Source organism: Misgurnus anguillicaudatus, chromosome 9 (genome assembly GCF_027580225.2).
Source record: "Misgurnus anguillicaudatus chromosome 9, ASM2758022v2, whole genome shotgun sequence".
NCBI classification, from domain to species: Eukaryota; Metazoa; Chordata; class Actinopteri; order Cypriniformes; family Cobitidae; genus Misgurnus; species Misgurnus anguillicaudatus.
This window is the reverse complement of record NC_073345.2, coordinates 18,390,611-18,408,398: the sequence shown is the minus strand read 5'-3', so window position 1 is coordinate 18,408,398 and position 17,788 is coordinate 18,390,611. Positions and strand designations below refer to the sequence as shown.

The 17,788-nt window shown below is 36.7% G+C and overlaps 4 protein-coding genes across 4 annotated transcripts; 3 read left to right on the top strand and 1 right to left on the bottom strand.

The window, feature by feature from the left end:
* Positions 1–53: 53 nt before the first annotated feature.
* Positions 54–15,159, bottom strand: LOC129423608 (claudin-3). Its single transcript, XM_055179944.2, has 3 exons — positions 14,628–15,159; positions 10,310–10,320; positions 54–1,219 (listed from the first exon to the last, which is right to left on the bottom strand). Exons 1-3 carry the CDS (start codon positions 15,110–15,112, stop codon positions 558–560), a joined length of 1,158 nt encoding a protein of 385 aa, XP_055035919.1. The 5' UTR covers positions 15,113–15,159; the 3' UTR covers positions 54–557.
* LOC129423603 (claudin-4) lies at positions 8,822–9,950 on the top strand. Its single transcript, XM_055179940.2, has one exon. It carries the CDS (start codon positions 8,908–8,910, stop codon positions 9,553–9,555), a length of 648 nt encoding a protein of 215 aa, XP_055035915.1. The 5' UTR covers positions 8,822–8,907; the 3' UTR covers positions 9,556–9,950.
* LOC129423605 (claudin-4) lies at positions 12,102–12,993 on the top strand. The gene has a single exon (XM_055179942.2). It carries the CDS (start codon positions 12,319–12,321, stop codon positions 12,952–12,954), a length of 636 nt encoding a protein of 211 aa, XP_055035917.1. The 5' UTR covers positions 12,102–12,318; the 3' UTR covers positions 12,955–12,993.
* A 742-nt stretch (positions 15,160–15,901) lies between the features above and the next one.
* Positions 15,902–16,689, top strand: LOC141366101 (claudin-like protein ZF-A89). The gene has a single exon (XM_073871248.1). It carries the CDS (start codon positions 15,941–15,943, stop codon positions 16,574–16,576), a length of 636 nt encoding a protein of 211 aa, XP_073727349.1. The 5' UTR covers positions 15,902–15,940; the 3' UTR covers positions 16,577–16,689.
* The last annotated feature ends 1,099 nt before the right edge of the window (positions 16,690–17,788 follow it).

The following is a 17,788-nucleotide window of genomic DNA, read 5'->3' as shown; positions in this document are numbered from 1 at the left end:
TTGTTTTTAACATTGTTTCAATGAATATAAAATGAGACTAACACTGAACACAATTAAACATTTACAGAATGTTGAAAAGTTTAATATTTACATTTATTACAATTCAAGCAAAGTATAAAGACATTAGTACAACTTTAAATGCAACCATTGTTAAATATGTTTTTTCAGCCATGAGTAGATAACTTTTTAAATGAAAGTATTAAAAAAAGAAAACAATAATATACACACAGTGTTAGTAAATATTTTTAGTTTTTCTAAAAAGTAAACAAGACTACAAAAATAAACACAATCTGAATCATACTTTAACTGACCTTTGCTCTGTCACCACGTTTTCGATTACCGTTTCTAAATCACCATGCAAATATGATTTTTAACATACAATTCAAAATCTAAAATAGATTGAACAAAGTTTGAAGTGAAAATGGACACTGATTGCACAAAGCAAAACCATCTCCATTTCATTGAAAAACATGTGCATCATGAATATTCACTATTCACAAGTAAACAAAATTTTGATGTTACAACACATAGTCACTGATAAATCTTCTCCGAGCTTCTCAGACATAGTCTCTCTTGTTGTAGGTGCTTGCTGGGGCAATTGAATGGTGGGCTGAGTAGGCTATTCGACTTTGTGGTGGATATTTTGATTTGTCATTAGGTGGGCAACTGCAGCACAGGATGGCTCCCCCGACCGTCAACATAGCCGCCGCGGCCCATCCAAGGTACAGCGAAGCACCTATTTCCATCTTCATAGCTTCTGGTATAAGTGGGCTATAAAACTCTCGGACAACAGTGTTGGCTGACCAGGACACAGGAATGAGCTGCAAGACCCCAGCGGTTATGAAAGCAGCACCGGAGGTGATCATCACACGAGCTTTGGTCGCTTCATCCTCAATGCAGTTGGTGCACTTGGCCCCCACCACAGACACAAGGAGCGCCAGGATGCCCACGATGATCGACACCACCACAAGTGCGCGGGCCGCCTGCAAGTCCGCAGGCAGAGCCAACATCGAATCGTAGACTTTACACTGCATCTGACCTGTGCTTTGCACAACACAGCTCATCCAAATTCCTTCCCAGTAGACCTGAGCCGTGACGATGTTATTGCCGATGAATGCGCTGACCCTCCACATGGGTAAAGCACAGCACACAATACTGAGTATCCAGCCAAGAACAGAAAGCGTGACTCCCACTATTTCCAGTCCAAATGCTGCCATGTCTCCACAATTTTTATGTTCAAATTCAATCGGTTCTCTCTTGTATTCCCTTTATGCTTGGTGAGGTACAGCCGTGCCTGTATGAGTCCTTGAGACCCTTCGCATCAGAATCACAAAATAGCCGCTTGAGCAGTTACACACTGAATCTGTGAACCTGTGTTGAAGGACGGCTGGAATGTTCTGTCTTAACCGAAACTTCCCCCTACAAAACTTATGACCAGAAAAAAGGGCTGACCTGTCTGCGCTCTGACATCAGATGATAAGGTGCCATCTTAGTATTGGTTGGCGTCCTCATAAAAAGCCAGCTGCTTTTTTCTGTAACCCTTTCAACAATGTGCCATCCGGTAAGTTTGTTTAAACCAAAGGTTGGAACTGTTTGCTGACGTTAATAGATAACTAGGAGTATGAGGCCGATTTGTAAAAATGCTCTTTAATGGACAATCATTGACAACGTCAGTGTGAACACCCTTGATATAGCTCACTGAGCATACATACTAAATACTGATTGCCCAACCATACAAGATTACATTCTGTTCTTATTTTGAAATGTTCTGATATTATTTTTCTTAGGAATTCAAAATATGTTTTTGTTCCAGAATGTCCAGGTTGCTCTTTATCAAAAAATAAACGAAGAGTGTGACCCTGTACCAAGCTCTTATAAAGACAAAAAGTGCACCGTAAAAAAAGGTGGATCAACTTTAAAAAATGAAGTTACCTAGTTGAGTTAATTAAACTTAAAAATATTAGTTGACACAACTGATTTTACTTTTTTGAGTTAATTAATATTTTTTGTTAAGTTGAATTAACTCAAACTTTCAGGCAACCAGGTAACTTACTTTTTTAAGTTGAACCAACAAATCTTTTTACAGTGTGTGAATTGTGAGGTGCATTTACTTAAAAGCATAAAATACAAACCATTTTAAGTCACACTGTAAAAAAAGTTTAAATTTTAAAACTTAATTTTATAAGTTATAACTCACCTGTAGTTATAACAACTCATCTCTCGTCAAGATAAATAATAGTAAGTTGAAATCACTTGTAAATTCGAGTTGATTTCAATTGGACAATGGAAAGATGTGAATGACGTCGGGTGCTTTTCCGTTCTCCTTGCTCCTTCAAAAGCACATGCTGTGGCCGGCGGCAAAAATGGAAGGTGTTTGGCGCGCATAAACAGCATACGCTCCCTCCCCATAGAAAATCAAACTTAAAAATATTAGTTGACACAACTAATTTTACTTTTTGAGTTAATTAATATATTTTGTTAAGTTGAATTAACAAAACCAGGTAACTTACTTTTTTAAGTTGAACCAACAAATCTTTTTACAGTGTGTGAATTGTGAGGTGCATTTACTTAACAGCATAAAATATAAACCATTTTAAGCCACACTGTAAAAAAATACTTTGCTGCCTTCATTTTTTTTGTTAAATCAACTCAGATTTACAAGTCATGTCAACTTAATTGTATAAGTTATAACAACTCACCTGTGGTTATAACAACTCATCTCTAGTCAAGATAAATAATAGTAAGTTGAAATGACTTGTAAATCGGAGTTGATTGCGATTGGACAATGGAAAGATGTGAATGACGTTGGGTGCTTTTCCGCTCTCCTTGCTCCTTCAAAAGCACATGCTGTGGCCGGTGGCAAAAATGCAAGGTGTTTGGCGTGCATAAACAGCGTACGCTCCCTGCCCATAGAAAATCATTCAAAAAAGGCACCTTAACTCCCATAAATGTGTTTTGTGTGATCGGTCCCCAAGTGCCTCTGACTTATTTTCTTGTAAATGAGCAAAATTTTCAGGCTCTTATGTTTAGTAATTTCAGTTTAATGGCAATGAAAAGGTTTTTAATCAGTTACTGAAATGCCGTTTTTTTTTTTGAACAAATGTCACTTTGTCATTTTATTGGCATTTAACAGATTTGACAGTCTTTCGCTGCAAAACCCTCTAAGTGTATGTTTGCCAAAAAATCTTACACTTCTAAAAAAATTCACTTATTTGGACAAGACATATAAACAGCTGCAAAATCACCAAAGATGCAGAGACATTGCAAATGTAACAATGTTAAAATTAAGAAACCGAACTACACATGAGAGAGGGCGCTGTGATCCATGTCACTGCAACATTTTGGTTGTTTGAGGACTTGAATGATGCTGTTTAGCAGATTGTGCCAACAAACTAGTATTTCTGAGTAACCTGAGGCTGGGATTAAGTGGATTTAAAGTGAAAGTATTTGTTGAACCTGCAATACATGCAGAGAGCATTCATTCTTCATAGTTTCTATATAGGTGCTATATAGCACTAAAAAAGGTTCCACTACGATTACGAGCATTTTTTAAAAGTGTACTGACCTACAATGTTCACCTACATATGAAAGCACTATATTTAAACAGACTGTAAATATGAAATCAAAGTCCATGATAGCAGTTGGGGCCATATTTCCATAAAGGTTATAAAATCTAACGGTGGGTATTTTATGCTGTAGACATTTCTTGGTTGACTAAGATATCATCTTAATAACTTCATGCAACCCCCCCAAATGATGTAATGTATACCTAGAAGCTAGAGAACTGATAGCCTATGTCTATATATAAGCACGTAAAAATTAGGCAATGCTGTTTGAAGAAGAAATTCATGTTTCTGTTTTAAAAAATGCAAAACTTGTTGAAAGAGACGAGATCAAGCAAAACTGTGCTCAGATAATCTTAAATCAACATATTGCAGCATGGGGCGTTGTTCACTTTGTAGAAACTGAAACGACTGATGTGTATACTTTAAGACAAAAGAATGTTGAAATGAGAGTTTCATTTTTCTCTGCTGCTTGAATGTTACTTAATGTTGCTGAACTTTGACATATTCAAGCTTCATTCATGCCAACATTATTACAAAATTATATCTTAACAACAGTAAACAATGGTTGAAACACATGACTTGTCACTTCCAGGAAGTCACAGGTATGGAAATGTTTAACATTTATACATACTGACTTACAGTATATAAGAAATGACAAAATCAGTCTGTTCTACAGAAGATGGTGTAGTTGTTATTTTAATTAATCTTGATATTTTACTACTATTTTGCTATATTACATAAAAATATGAATTTATATTATGAACTAACAGAAACAATGCAGAATAGTACAATTATTATTCATGACTGAAACAAACATACATCCACTGTGAGCATATGGTATTGACTTCTACATTTCTCCTATTATTATTTGTTATTTCCTCGTTGTTTTGAAGTTTCCCGTTTTTATGAAATATTTCAATATACATTAAAGGTCATTCATTAATCTGCCAAATCTGATCGCAAATGTAATTGTTTATCTGATTGTTATTGTTTATCTGATTATTTATTCCATATTGTGGTTTTATCTTGTAGGTTATAGTCTTTATCTTTTGGCCTCTGATACGGGTTTTGTGTATTTGTTAAGCAACACTAACTAATTGTGCGTACCCAGATAAGATTAACAAAAGATTGGGGATAGGGGTCGTCTGTATAACTATATGACTGAACAAGTCATGCAGTTGGGTTTACAAGGTATACGAACAGCACAATGAATTTGTAGAGTTTGACGACCCTAAGCCGGACGATATGTCAAAGCTTTGATTTAAAAAACCCAAACCTATAAAATTTTAAAGGTACACTATGGAAAATTTTATTTGGTTAAAAATTAACCAAATTCCATTATTGAGCAAATATACAAAAAAAATCAATGATGACAGTTGTGTTTTTGCCTCGCAACCAGTAACTTGCAACAAATGTATGCAATAACCTCAGATGGTGATAGAGAGACCACAGTTTCCCAGTGCACCTGCTAAATTGAAGATTTGCATATCTACATGACCCTTGAGGAAGTAAGATAAATCAGTTCAATAATATCTTTTCAAGGCTATTGCTCTTTACAACACTAATGATCCCCTTACAACACTGTCTTCCTTGAAGCATAAATAAAAGCTGGCAGTTAAGCTGTATGCTCAGCTTTGTTGAGACTGGACATGTTTGTTGGAACATGCTGTACATGAGAAACTATTTACCATAGTTTATGCACACATATTTACAATGCATTTAAGATATTTGTTTTTTTATAAGTATACTGCATGATATAAAGTATGAGCCCACTTTATATTTGCACTGCCGATCAATGCTCTAACTGAGAGACAGTAGCTTAGTTGTATAACAATATTTTTAACCGACAACATTGGTTAATTATTAAAGTATAGAGTCATTCTTAGAATACTGATAACATTAAAAAAAGGTTTATTGCCATAGTACAGTATATTCAAGACAGCCTGAAACCGGTCATGACAGGTGAGTGTGACATCATGTTGGTCTACTTCCCTCTCAGTCAAACACTCATTGTATTAAAATGAGTTTCTGTGAGTCACAACAGAGGCAATGACTAATGAGTTTCAATGGGAAGAAATTGTTTTCTTGTACTATGGGCGGAGCTTCGGGGATGCTGCCAGTCCACAACACAGAGGATTTTTCAGGTGAGCACGCCAACTTGGTGTTGATCTGCACCATCTGGTCCAAGTTAAATAACTTGATATGAAAAATAAAGATTATAAAGAAGGATCTTTCACTAAGACCCACATCGAATAGAAGATTTGCCTGGTATTGATGGATGGCAAACATAGTCTGCTTTATCTTTCAGTCCCTAACGTTACCAGCTGTAATTAAATGTTGACCACATTACTTCATGTTATATATATATTATATATAATAAAATGAAGTGTCACTTATGTAAAAATTTAAGCCTGGCATAACACGGACAGTCCCATATTAATTTATTTACACTGTTGCCCAGCCAATCACAAGTCCTGTAAATGACCATTATTGACATACAGAGTTACATTACATTGTACAGTTATGGTTTAATGTAAGGGGGAGGTGCAATACACATTTTTTAAAGAAGATACAGATTTTTGACAACTATACTGGCATGCTCTATAGTTAAACATCTTAGCAAGGGTGTGTCTGTTTAAGTAACTTGATGAAAGAGGATTTTAAGGATATTGTTTGTTTAGTTAATTCCCAGTTTATCTTAACGTTTGCTAAAACCAGACGAGGGAGGGAGAGAGAGAGAGAGAGAGAGAGAGAGACTACTTTAAATGGAAACACCCTTTCACACATTGTTTTTATCTTAAGATGAAGACTCACCTGTAGCCAATAGGGGGCATTCATTCAACATCACAAAAATACTTGGAATGCATGGTATATTTTTGGTGATTATGTTGATCAGTTATATTTATCATTCAAGCAAGACATTATATTACAAGCTATTCTCATTACACCCTGTGTCAAATTTTCCTCTTATAAAGGATGCTAATAATACAAAGTCTATTTTGAAATATATAATTTTAAATATACACTAGTCAACATTTGAAGTGGATCAAAACCATTCATAAAAGTTTACATAAAACCAATCCCTAATACCCGTTCTTGTCTTTTGATCCACTTCAAATGTTGACTAGTATATTTCAGAATTTACAAAAAATATACTTGCTAAACAATATATTTTGGAATATGTTTACAATAATATAGGCTTTTTTAGCCATTTTTGGTATATTTTGAAAATAATTTTTGGAACATCTTTACTATAATATAGGCTTTTTAGCAATTTTTTTATATTTTGAAATATATTTTACAAAATTAATATATTAACAAATTTAAATAGCCCTCCATATATTTGAATCCAAGTAAATATATTCACATCGCATTGAAGAAAACCTAATTCAAATTAAATGTTAATATTTATAATAATAAATATTAATATTTTCAATTGCAAGGATATACTTTAAAAATACTTCATTGTTAATAAAATGTATTTGGCATTTATTTAAAATATATTTTGGCCAGGAAAAATATATAGAGTTTATTCAGCTTATTTGTACATATTGAAGAGTTGGCTAATTTGTATGAATTCATATAAAGTTAATCGGGCAGAAAAGTACGATTCTCATGAAAATAACAACAACGAATCCCAACCCCTAACCCCAATGTCACAGGGGTCAAGGCAAATGGTACAAAAACTTGCGAATGTGGTCATATGAATTAATACGAATTAGCCAACTCGTAAAATATGTAAGAATTCTCATGAGATAGCATTGCGTTTTCCCATGGGATTGTAAAATTTGAAAAACATTTTGAAATATATGTTGATAAGAGTTAAGCAGGCAAAGATCTGAAGCCACATTCACTAATAAAAAATATTATGGAAATGAATGGAGCGGAATACAAACGTTTACTTAAAATATCTTCATCAGACCAATCAAATTCATACAGGTTTGTGACAGCATGAGAGTGAGTAAATGATGACAGAATTTTCATTTTTGGGTAAACTATCCCTTTAAGCCCTGTCTGGAAAACCACCCCATGTATGTAGTTTAAACATAACCGTGAAGCTCCACCCCTAAATCTAACTTTCAGTAGGGTGTGAGCAGATGAAAACAAATATTTATTATGCCACCTTTGGCACAGTCACAAACTATGATGTTTTTCCTTATCCTGTGGGGACAGGTAACTTGTAGAAACATGTTTCAAATGAAAAGCTTTATCGGTTATTATCATTAATAGAGAGAACCTGTTTAAAGTGGTAAATCAAGATGTTTGCTTTTTCAACTCCATTTCTTATTTGTCATTCACAGTGTAAGACATCTCTGGATTCTGAGTAATTCAACTTCTTTTTTAAAACAATGCTTCCTGTTATGGAATCAGATTCAGAAGTCTTTCTTATATGTCTTTCCTTTATATGGACCGTACTTTTTATGTTAACAAAATTTGACCTTTCACTCTCCTTCTGTTATTGTCAGCTAAACAAAGTTGATAAAATCCGTTGTTCAGTCTTGCCAGAAAATCACCTGCATTTAAATCTGAAACTGGTTTGACCAGTTCAGGTGGGTACAGGTGGTTGTTGGCTGCTCCTCCCCTTTACTCAGGCGGCGCTCTTTAAACATGCATGTGAACTTTACGAAAAAAGTTAATACAGAAAGTGCTAATGTATTGCGTAAGATGTGAAGTAAACATCGTGTATGTGTCATATCCAAAAGGAACAAAGATGTTTTTATTGAGATGTCCTTGACCTGAATGGATTGTACGGGAATTATGGTGAATGACTGCTCTATTGTGGTGGATAAAACAAACAGCCACTTTCTTGTTACTTTGTTGACTTGTTACTTGATACAAACTACATATTTCAAAATATTCCCAAGGTCATTATTGTGTTTTCCTGGAACAATATCTTACATAAAAATATGTTGTACATTTATTGTGGTTTTCCTGAAGAATGCAATGCGGTCACTTCCTGTCATGGGCATTTCCGGTCTTAAACCTTAAGCACGAACAAATCCTCTCACATTTCTCTGAGCAACCCAGTAAACACGTGCTTGGTCTGTTTCATTAAATATGCATACTTAGTTAGTTAGATGAGTAAATATGTAGTGTACAGAAACCATATATGGTAGCAGAAACATTTTTAGGAAGTGAGTCACACTCGAGCCCAAGTTCTGTCTTATCTCATGAAGTAACCAAAAAACCAGCAGAACCAGTCATCCGGTAGAAGTCCCTCCCCCATACCTCCACAGGCACTTTTAAGCCAAATGCACACTCATTTTGAAACACACACCTGTAAGCTTTGGAAAGAGAGAGGTACTACAAGAGAAAAAGGAGAATCGAACAGAACAGCATCATGGTATCTGCTGGGCTTCAGATGCTAGGCGTCGCCTTGGCCATTATAGGATGGATTGGAGTCATCGTAACCTGCGCTGTTCCGATGTGGAGGGTTACGGCCTTCATCGGTAACAACATTGTTACAGCACAGACCTCGTGGGAAGGAATCTGGATGAGCTGTGTTGTGCAGAGTACCGGACAGATGCAGTGCAAAGTCTACGACTCCATGCTGGCCCTCACTTCAGACCTTCAGGCCGCCCGCGCTCTCACCATCATTTCCATTGTTCTTGGAATCCTGGGCATCATGATGTCTATGGCTGGTGGCAAATGCACCAACTGTGTTGAGGACGAGAGCGCCAAATCTAAAATTGGTATTACTGCGGGTGTGATTTTCATCTTATCTGGAGTGCTGTGTCTGGTTCCGGTCTGCTGGACTGCCAATGTCATCATCCGGGATTTCTACAATCCCATGCTAAATCAGGCACAGAAGAGAGAGCTGGGAGCGGCGCTTTACATCGGATGGGGGGCTGCCGCCCTGTTGATCATCGGGGGAGCTTTGCTTTGTTGCAACTGCCCGAAAAAAGAAGAAAGTGGAAAATACACAGCCAAATATAACGCTGCTCCTCGGTCTGACGCCTCTGCACCCACCAGCAAGAACTTTGTGTAAATGCATGCAGGACTCTGGATTCTGTTTATACTGTTTATAATCCTGTTTTGTACAGGATGTGTATTGTGGACTTGAAAAGCTGCCATTGAACAGCTGATGGTATAGGTTTTCTAAATATATAGTTTATATATTTACTGCGCAAAGAAAAAGAGGAACACAGGGAACCACGTTTTAATAAAAAAAACTTTTAACTGTTAAACAATGGCTAATCTGTAAAGCCACCATGTTTGTTTTAAATTCCTCTTAAAATGTTTAATGTGTATTTTTATTTACTATTTTTTTATTTCTTAAGTATTTGGAGCTTTTATGTTTTTGTAAATATTTCTGTTTTGTACAGCAAACCGCAAATGAGGTTTTCTGACTCTAATGGTGAATAAAGTAAAGTGTTGCTGTCACACCTGTTGACAAGGAGTGTCTTTTAATTGTATGAAAATCTGCTTGGGTGTTAACATGCATAAGTGTCAAATTGCAACCCTCTGTTTTCATCCTGACACATACGAGAGCTTTCAATAGAGTTCCCGTGCAAAACATTTTCAAAGGGAGTAGCCCTACGCTGTAATTGCAGAACAGGTCCTACAACATGCAAATGCATTTAAGACTGAAAACATGGCTCAACATGATTGTGGTTTGGTGGCTGGCTTGTGTTTTCTCAGTAACACACCAACACATCCCGTGTGACTGCTTTTAAATGATCAACTAGCTTTAAACTTGTAAGGCTGAACACTTATTAAACAAACAAAATTGAATAAATAACTAAATAACGAACTAACAATTACAAAACCAAGAGTAAGAGTCAATAAAACATGCACATAGGTCAGGACAATACATAAACTAATCATAATATATGCTTGTACACGCTGTCAGAAAAAAAATGGTCTCAAGCTGTCACTATAAGGCTTTTAAAAGGGTCCTAGGTACCCATACATTTGGTACCAATATGTTCCTCTGGGGGATATTCTTTAGGTCTACTTTTTGGCTATTTTGGGGATTTGGTCTACCCAATTTCAAAAGCTTCCCATACCCACATGCAGAGGTTTACATACAAAAGTTTGGTATCATTTTACAGGAAACCCTGTGAAATTACATAAAACACTGTTGAAAGTGCTAAACATTGTTGTGTGTGTTGTCAGTACTCTAATAAACACAAAAATAAATAGGCGCTTTTTTTTCTAAAGTCTTTATTTGAAAGTGTATAACTCTGGCTATGGGTGCTCCAGCAACCATGCAGACAGTTTTGTTTGATTCTAGCTAATGTCAGCTTACAGAGGACTTTTTTCTCTATCATAATCTATGCAAAAGTTTAGTTTTTTTACTCCAATGGAAGGGAGGAATAATACCCTTTTTGTATACAATTTCCGCCTAAAACATTTGAAGTGTCCCCATAACCACATACAGTGGAATAAATGCAATTTCTTTATATAATTTTACAGAAAATCCTTTGAAGTTACAAAAAAGCTGCTGTTTGTAACAAATATTGTTATTTATGTTGTTTTTCATATGATGGATGACCAAATGTTATTTTTTTGTGTTGTAAACATTGTCTTTGAAAGTGAATAACTCTGGTTCTGTGTGCTCTAGCAGACTGCAGACAGTTCTGGTTGTTTGCAGCAGCAGACCGTAAAAAAAAAAAAAATGATGCATGACTAATTCAAATGTTTTTTTTACTGAAGGGTGTGAAAATAAATTTTTCATATAAAAGTAGTTTGTTTTGTTTTGCACATACAATAAATAGCAAGTGATTATTCATGCACACAACCAAAGAAAATGTTGTTAATGGACTCATTTTGTAGAGTAGGACCTAAGATAAAAGATGGTGTAGCATTTGTGGCTATCTGTGCTATCTGAGACATGTTCACGCTAAAGTTACACATAAATTTACAAAAGATGATATTTTACCTCATTATTCATTCGACGATTGTTGGATATATGTTGATAATAGAACAAAAATGATGATGTAGCCAGCCTTATTCCTAAGAATGAGAGCTTTCATTTGATATAAGACTTGCCCATGTTTGTCATACTTGAAAAATATGAAATATGTAAATATTAACAATTTTTGGGGAGTGTAAATTAAGTGTAAATAACTTTCTTACAGTAAAACATATCTCAAAGTGACGCATATCTGCAGAAAGTAGAGATACTAAGCTTTCAAACAGTATCTCATGTGGTACTGGGGTCCATGAGAGACCATTAAAAATTAAAGGAATATATTTTATATTAAGTCATAATAAGTAATTTTGGACCTGGGACAGGGTCCCAGGGTTTAAGAGGTTAAAGTATACCGCCCCAGTGACAGCTAGTGACCATATTTTTTGATAGTGCACCTATACATGCTTTAGTGCCACACCACTACATTTTTCACAGAGATGCCCTAGAAAAAAAATTTGGTTCCCAAAAGAACCTTTTAGTCAAAGGTTCCTGCTTACCTTTTTATTATAGTCTACCTTTTCTACTACAAAGAACTTTTTGTGCATCTTTTAAAGTCTTTTATAGAGCCTGACAAAGACCATTTCAATAACCTATTTTTAAGAGTGTAGATGTATTTCGAGCAGTAAAAGCTGTATGTCCTCATACAAATCAAACAATGGATGAAGAAATAAGAGCCCCCGAAAATATCAAATGTCTGGTTTCCTTTTTGTTTCTTTTCAACCTAAAACTCCACCCAATAGCTAAAGGCTATAAAACCACACAATTAAAGCCTGTCAGACACTAACCTCTATCCTTCTTAAGAAGTGACCCGTGTCCGCAAGATCACCCACAGCGATGACATCTCAAGGCATTCAAATCCTGGGCATTATGCTTGCAATGATGGGTTGGTTTGGGAGCATCATCGCTTGCGGCCTGCCTATGTGGAGGGTCACAGCATTTGTCGGGGCGAACATTGTCACCGCACAGATCATTTGGGAGGGTTTGTGGATGAACTGCGTCGTGCAGAGCACCGGACAGATGCAGTGCAAGGTGTACGACTCCATGCTGGCTCTGTCGCAAGACATGCAGGCATCTCGAGCCATGATCATCATTTCCATTATGGTCGGAGTCTTTGGCTTCCTGATAGCTGTGGTTGGAGGAAAGTGTACGAACTGCCTGGAGGACGAAGCAGCTAAAGCAAGAGCATGCATAGTTTCAGGGGTAATTCTCATCATTGCTGGGATTCTTATACTTGTGCCTGTGTGCTGGTCTACCCACATCCTTATTAGAGACTTTTACAACCCATTATTAATTGCTGCCCAGCGTCGGGAGCTGGGAGCCTGTCTGTACATAGGCTGGGGATCTGCAGGTCTCTTGCTGTTGGGCGGTGCACTTCTTTGTTGGAACTGCCCGTCCAGTGAGAACAGGCCCTATATAGCTACCAAATACGCCCCTGCCAGAACCATGACTCCAGCAATGGATTATGTGTAAACTGTAAAATTATCATATCTGTGTGTACAGTAAAGTGCAAATTGGAGACAATTTATAAAATCAAGTAAACTGACATATTGATAAACTTTGTGTCACTTAATGCCTAAAAAATATAACATTTTAAAAATAATTTTATAATAAAAATATAAGTTAAAATTGTATTTATTAAATGAATATGTGTGACTGAGCACAACATCACTTCATCTAAAATTCAGATATTAACTGTAAAAATTATTTTACATACAGGTACATTTCATTGAAAAGATCCAAAACTTTTTTATTTTACAGACACACCCTTTCTGTGAAAACCCAGTTAAAGTCATTTTTTGTGATTTATAGTTTTTTTTTAAATAAAATCATAATTTATAATATAAAGGACATTCTGTGAAAATATAACCTTGATATATTTAATATTGACTGAGTAAGGTCCGGATTGAAATCAATGTGAAATCAATGAATGAAATCAAACTTTGTTCAAAATCTCATTTTGGATTTTACAGACAGGGTAACATTTAAATATTATTGCAATATTATTATTAAATATTTTGCAATAATAGTAAACTTATAAAAACCTAAATAACAGAAATGTAATTAAGGGAATTGTTTTGCGACTTAAAGCATAAAAAATGAAAGCTATATTTTTGGATCTTCAATGTAGTAACCCATTGCCTGCAAAATAAATGATTGTTGAAAAAAAGTTGTCATATGAAAGAATCTTATAATTGGCTAAAGAAAACTAACAATTATAGTTTTGTGTACAAATGTAATACAAACATTGAAACATAAACCTTAAAATTATATGATTTTTTAAAATCACAAGTAAATCAGTCAAGAGTTTTTAACTTTTGTAAAGTGTAAAGTTAACAATTCTCTGTTGGCCATTTCACAGCTCTTATTTTGTGCCCAATGCTTTTGTACCCCATACAAAGAACAAGATGTAACTGTTGTCATGGAGAAACATCTGCACTCCAACCAATGTGCAAAACCCCATAAATCACATAGGCTACGCTTGGTACATTTCAAAGAAGCTGAACCTCAGAGCATTCTGCACAAGAAAAACTAAACCATGTGATAAACAGGTATGTTTATTTGAGAGAAATTAAGTATTTATTTAACCTCCTAAGACCTGGTGTCTCTACATGCGTGGACATCACATTTTTGTTGTTTGCACCATATACTTAATTCTGTGTAACTGGAACCTGTTGTACACAAACGTGGACAATTACTGCTTCATTTTCAAAGAAAAATATTTGATAATTTATTGGTTCTTCCTAACCCCAAAAATAGCTGAAAGAAATCTAAAATGCAAGCCAAACCAAAGCTTAGGAGGTTAATAGAGATTTAATGTTTTTAGTTACAAAAGGTGCTGTGTTAAAAACAAAAGTACAAACAAATACGCTACATTTATTAAAGTTTCATTCAACACTGACAATGAAATAGTTCATAATGTCAAAAGTTTTTAAAACACCTTTAGTTATCCTGCCCCTTATTTGAGTTACAACAGATGATTGTGCTGAGATGTTCTTCATACAAACTCTTTTGCAGAGGAGTTTGATGTAGGGGCAGGGTGTTTGACGACGAATGCGCGTTCTTCTTTCGGGGTACATTGGCAGCACAGTATCGCCCCTCCGGTTAGCAGAAGCCCCGCGGCGCCCCAGCCGATGTATAGAGACGCCCCGAGTTCCCGTCTCTGCGCATCCGAAAGGAGCGGGTTGAAGAAATCCCGGATGGTGATGTGCGCTGACCAGGAGACGGGTGCGAGACACAGCAGTCCGCCTATAATGAAAAACACTCCAGCAGATATGACGACCCTTGCCTTGGCAGTTTTATTCTCAATACAGGTGGTGCATTTTCCACCTACAACAGCAAGTAGAATGCCGAGGAGAGAGACCAGGATGGAGATGATAATCAAAGCGCGCGCAGCTTGCAGGTCCTGTGAAAGCGCGAGCATTGAATCGTACACTTTGCATTGCATCTGCCCAGTGCTTTGCACGACACACACCATCCACAGTCCTTCCCATGTTGTCTGTGCTGTAACGATGTTGTTGCCGATAAAGGCTGTGACTCTCCACATGGGAAGAATGCAGGTGATGATATCTACAAGCCATCCGACAAACGCGAGCGCAAATCCCAAAACTTGGAGCCCCAATGATGCCATGACTTCTTTTTGTGCTTTGTTTAAAATGTCTTTTCTTGTTTGAGTGGAATGAACGTTGCGGACAAGTTTATAACCCGGTGACTGTACGGGGTGGGATTTTAAGTTTTATGAGACAGGAGTGTTGTGTGGATGAATGACCCCGAAACAGAGATGGGGCCACTAAATGGGCTGGCGAAGATAAAGAGAGACGTTGTCTCAAATTTATCTGAAATAGCCTATGCCAAATCATAAGGAATACTCTGTATTCTTGCACTTTGTTTGTTTGTTGATAAATTTACAGTTCTTGTAGACCTTTCTTTTACTTTACAGTGTTTTCATTTGTGTTGTGAACCAGGGTTTTTTTTTTCGATATAAAGCTACACATGACATTTGTTTTTACTATGTTTAGCAGAGCACAGTGTGAAAAATTAACTGCACAAAGCAGATTTATATAAATCCATATTTGACATTAGTTAATTTATAGCCTTGCTGCAGCACGTGTCTGTCAATAGGCTTCGAGTCATGTTAACCGACAGCCGGATGACGTCAAAGTACCGCGAGAGCGAGACGAAATTAGACTTTTTCTTATCATTCTCGCGTTAATTTGACGTCATCCGACTGTCGGTTCTTGTTGCGCCGCATGAAGTCGAACCAGTCTAATCAGTTGCGTATCAGGCCAGAATTACCCAACAGCCCTACTTCAAACGAGTTTACCATCTGAAGACAATTAGGGAAGAATCCTCACCTGCATCAAATCAAATCAATTACAAACCCCACCCCTCAAACTGACTATAAATGATTGTATCGGCGTGTGTTGCGGTAGAGTCTGATTCAGCACATACGAAAATAATGGCTTCTGCTGGGCTTCAAGTTTTGGCTACCGCACTAGCAGTTATTGGCTGGTTGGGCACTATTATAATTTGCGCGCTCCCTATGTGGAAAGTGACGGCGTTTATTGGCAATAACATCGTGACGGCGCAGACGTTCTGGGAAGGCCTCTGGATGAACTGCGTACAACAGAGCACGGGTCAAATGCAGTGCAAGGTCTACGATTCCATGCTCGCGCTTCCTCAGGATCTCCAGGCTGCGCGCGCTCTTGTGATCATCTCCATCCTCGTGGCCCTTTTGGGAATGCTGCTGGCCGTCGCAGGAGGCAAGTGCACTAACTGCATAGAAGACAGAGACGCGAAGGCCAAAGTGTGTGTTGCGGCCGGTGTGTTCTTCATGGTGGCTGGCGTCCTGTGTCTGATCCCGGTGTGCTGGTGCGCAAACGCTGTCATCAGGGACTTCTACAATCCCATATTGTCCGAGGCTCAAAAGCGGGAACTTGGAGCATCACTGTTCATCGGATGGGGATCTTCCGGTCTTCTGCTTATTGGAGGAGCGCTTCTTTGTTGCCACTGCCCCAAGAATGATGGCGGTAGTAGATATTCTGTCAAATACTCTGCTCCAAGGTCAGCAGCCAACGGTGGCGCATATGTGTGACTATCAGACTTCTGAACTGTAATGCTTAAATCTCCTGTTTAAGGAAGAGATGGAATGGTGTTTGCTGATTTGTCTTGACTGACTTTTAACTGTAATAAATTATCTTTTTTTAACGTTTGTGTTGCTTCATCTACTTCAAAATATTTAGAGTAATGAAATGATTTATTCAGGTAACTTACAAAAACTCAATTAGGTTGAGTGTCATGTCCTCCCATTTTATAACGACCAGTGGCGTTTAGTTTATCAGGCTTTTTTTAAATTTGCCATAATACAACAGTACATTGAGAAACATTACTATTAAACAAAAGCAGGCTCTATAGTTGTTAATAACTTTTACACAATCAAGCCAGAGTTAATACTTTAAATGAACCAAAAAAGAGAAAAGGGTGTCATTAAACTAGCAGTTTCATATTTGTTTGTAAGCTTACTTGCAATTCTTAAGCTCATTTTAAAATGAGAGAAATTTGGTTTAAGTCCCAGTAAAAACAACAATTGAAAAATATTATTTTGAAGTGTTTGATCATTGAAGTATATGTCCAAACCAGTTAGCTGTAAAATTATTTTCATTTGTCCCAATTCAACCCAAAACATTTGTATACAATGGAATAATGTCATTTTCACCTTGACAAGAACGAGTACTCGATATTCAATTTAAAACTTTCAACACATGTTTAACTGGGTATATCCTATTATTTTTAAAGAAACTTTTGTAAATACGCCCACTGTTCGCCAAGCTTACGCCAATTCACGTTCCCAAAAACAGAAGTCCAAAAGAAACGAACTGGGGATAAACATTTTTATTTGTTTCTAGTTAATTGTGAATGTTTTGCAATATATCTAATACAATTTTTACTCGATGTCAATAATGTTTGGATATACATCCTGCGATTATTTCTAAAAAGAGACCACACCTTTTTGGTCATCAGCCTGGAACTGGAGGTGAATCGCAGAATGACGTCATAAACTTGATTTGTTTTGGCGGAAGTGACTACGTTTAAGTGCGTAGGTTCGTATCTTCCAAATGCGCACTATTTAATCTCCTTAAGGCTAACCAAAAACCACAAAATCTATTTTGATTTCAAGAGCATTTTGGTCATGCAGCTTTTACATCCAATGATGTATAAAACCACTGTATGCAAAACCAGAGGGATTGTTTGCACGAGCAACACAATAGTGTGAAAAAACTAACGCCAATAATCTTCAAGTAGCTAT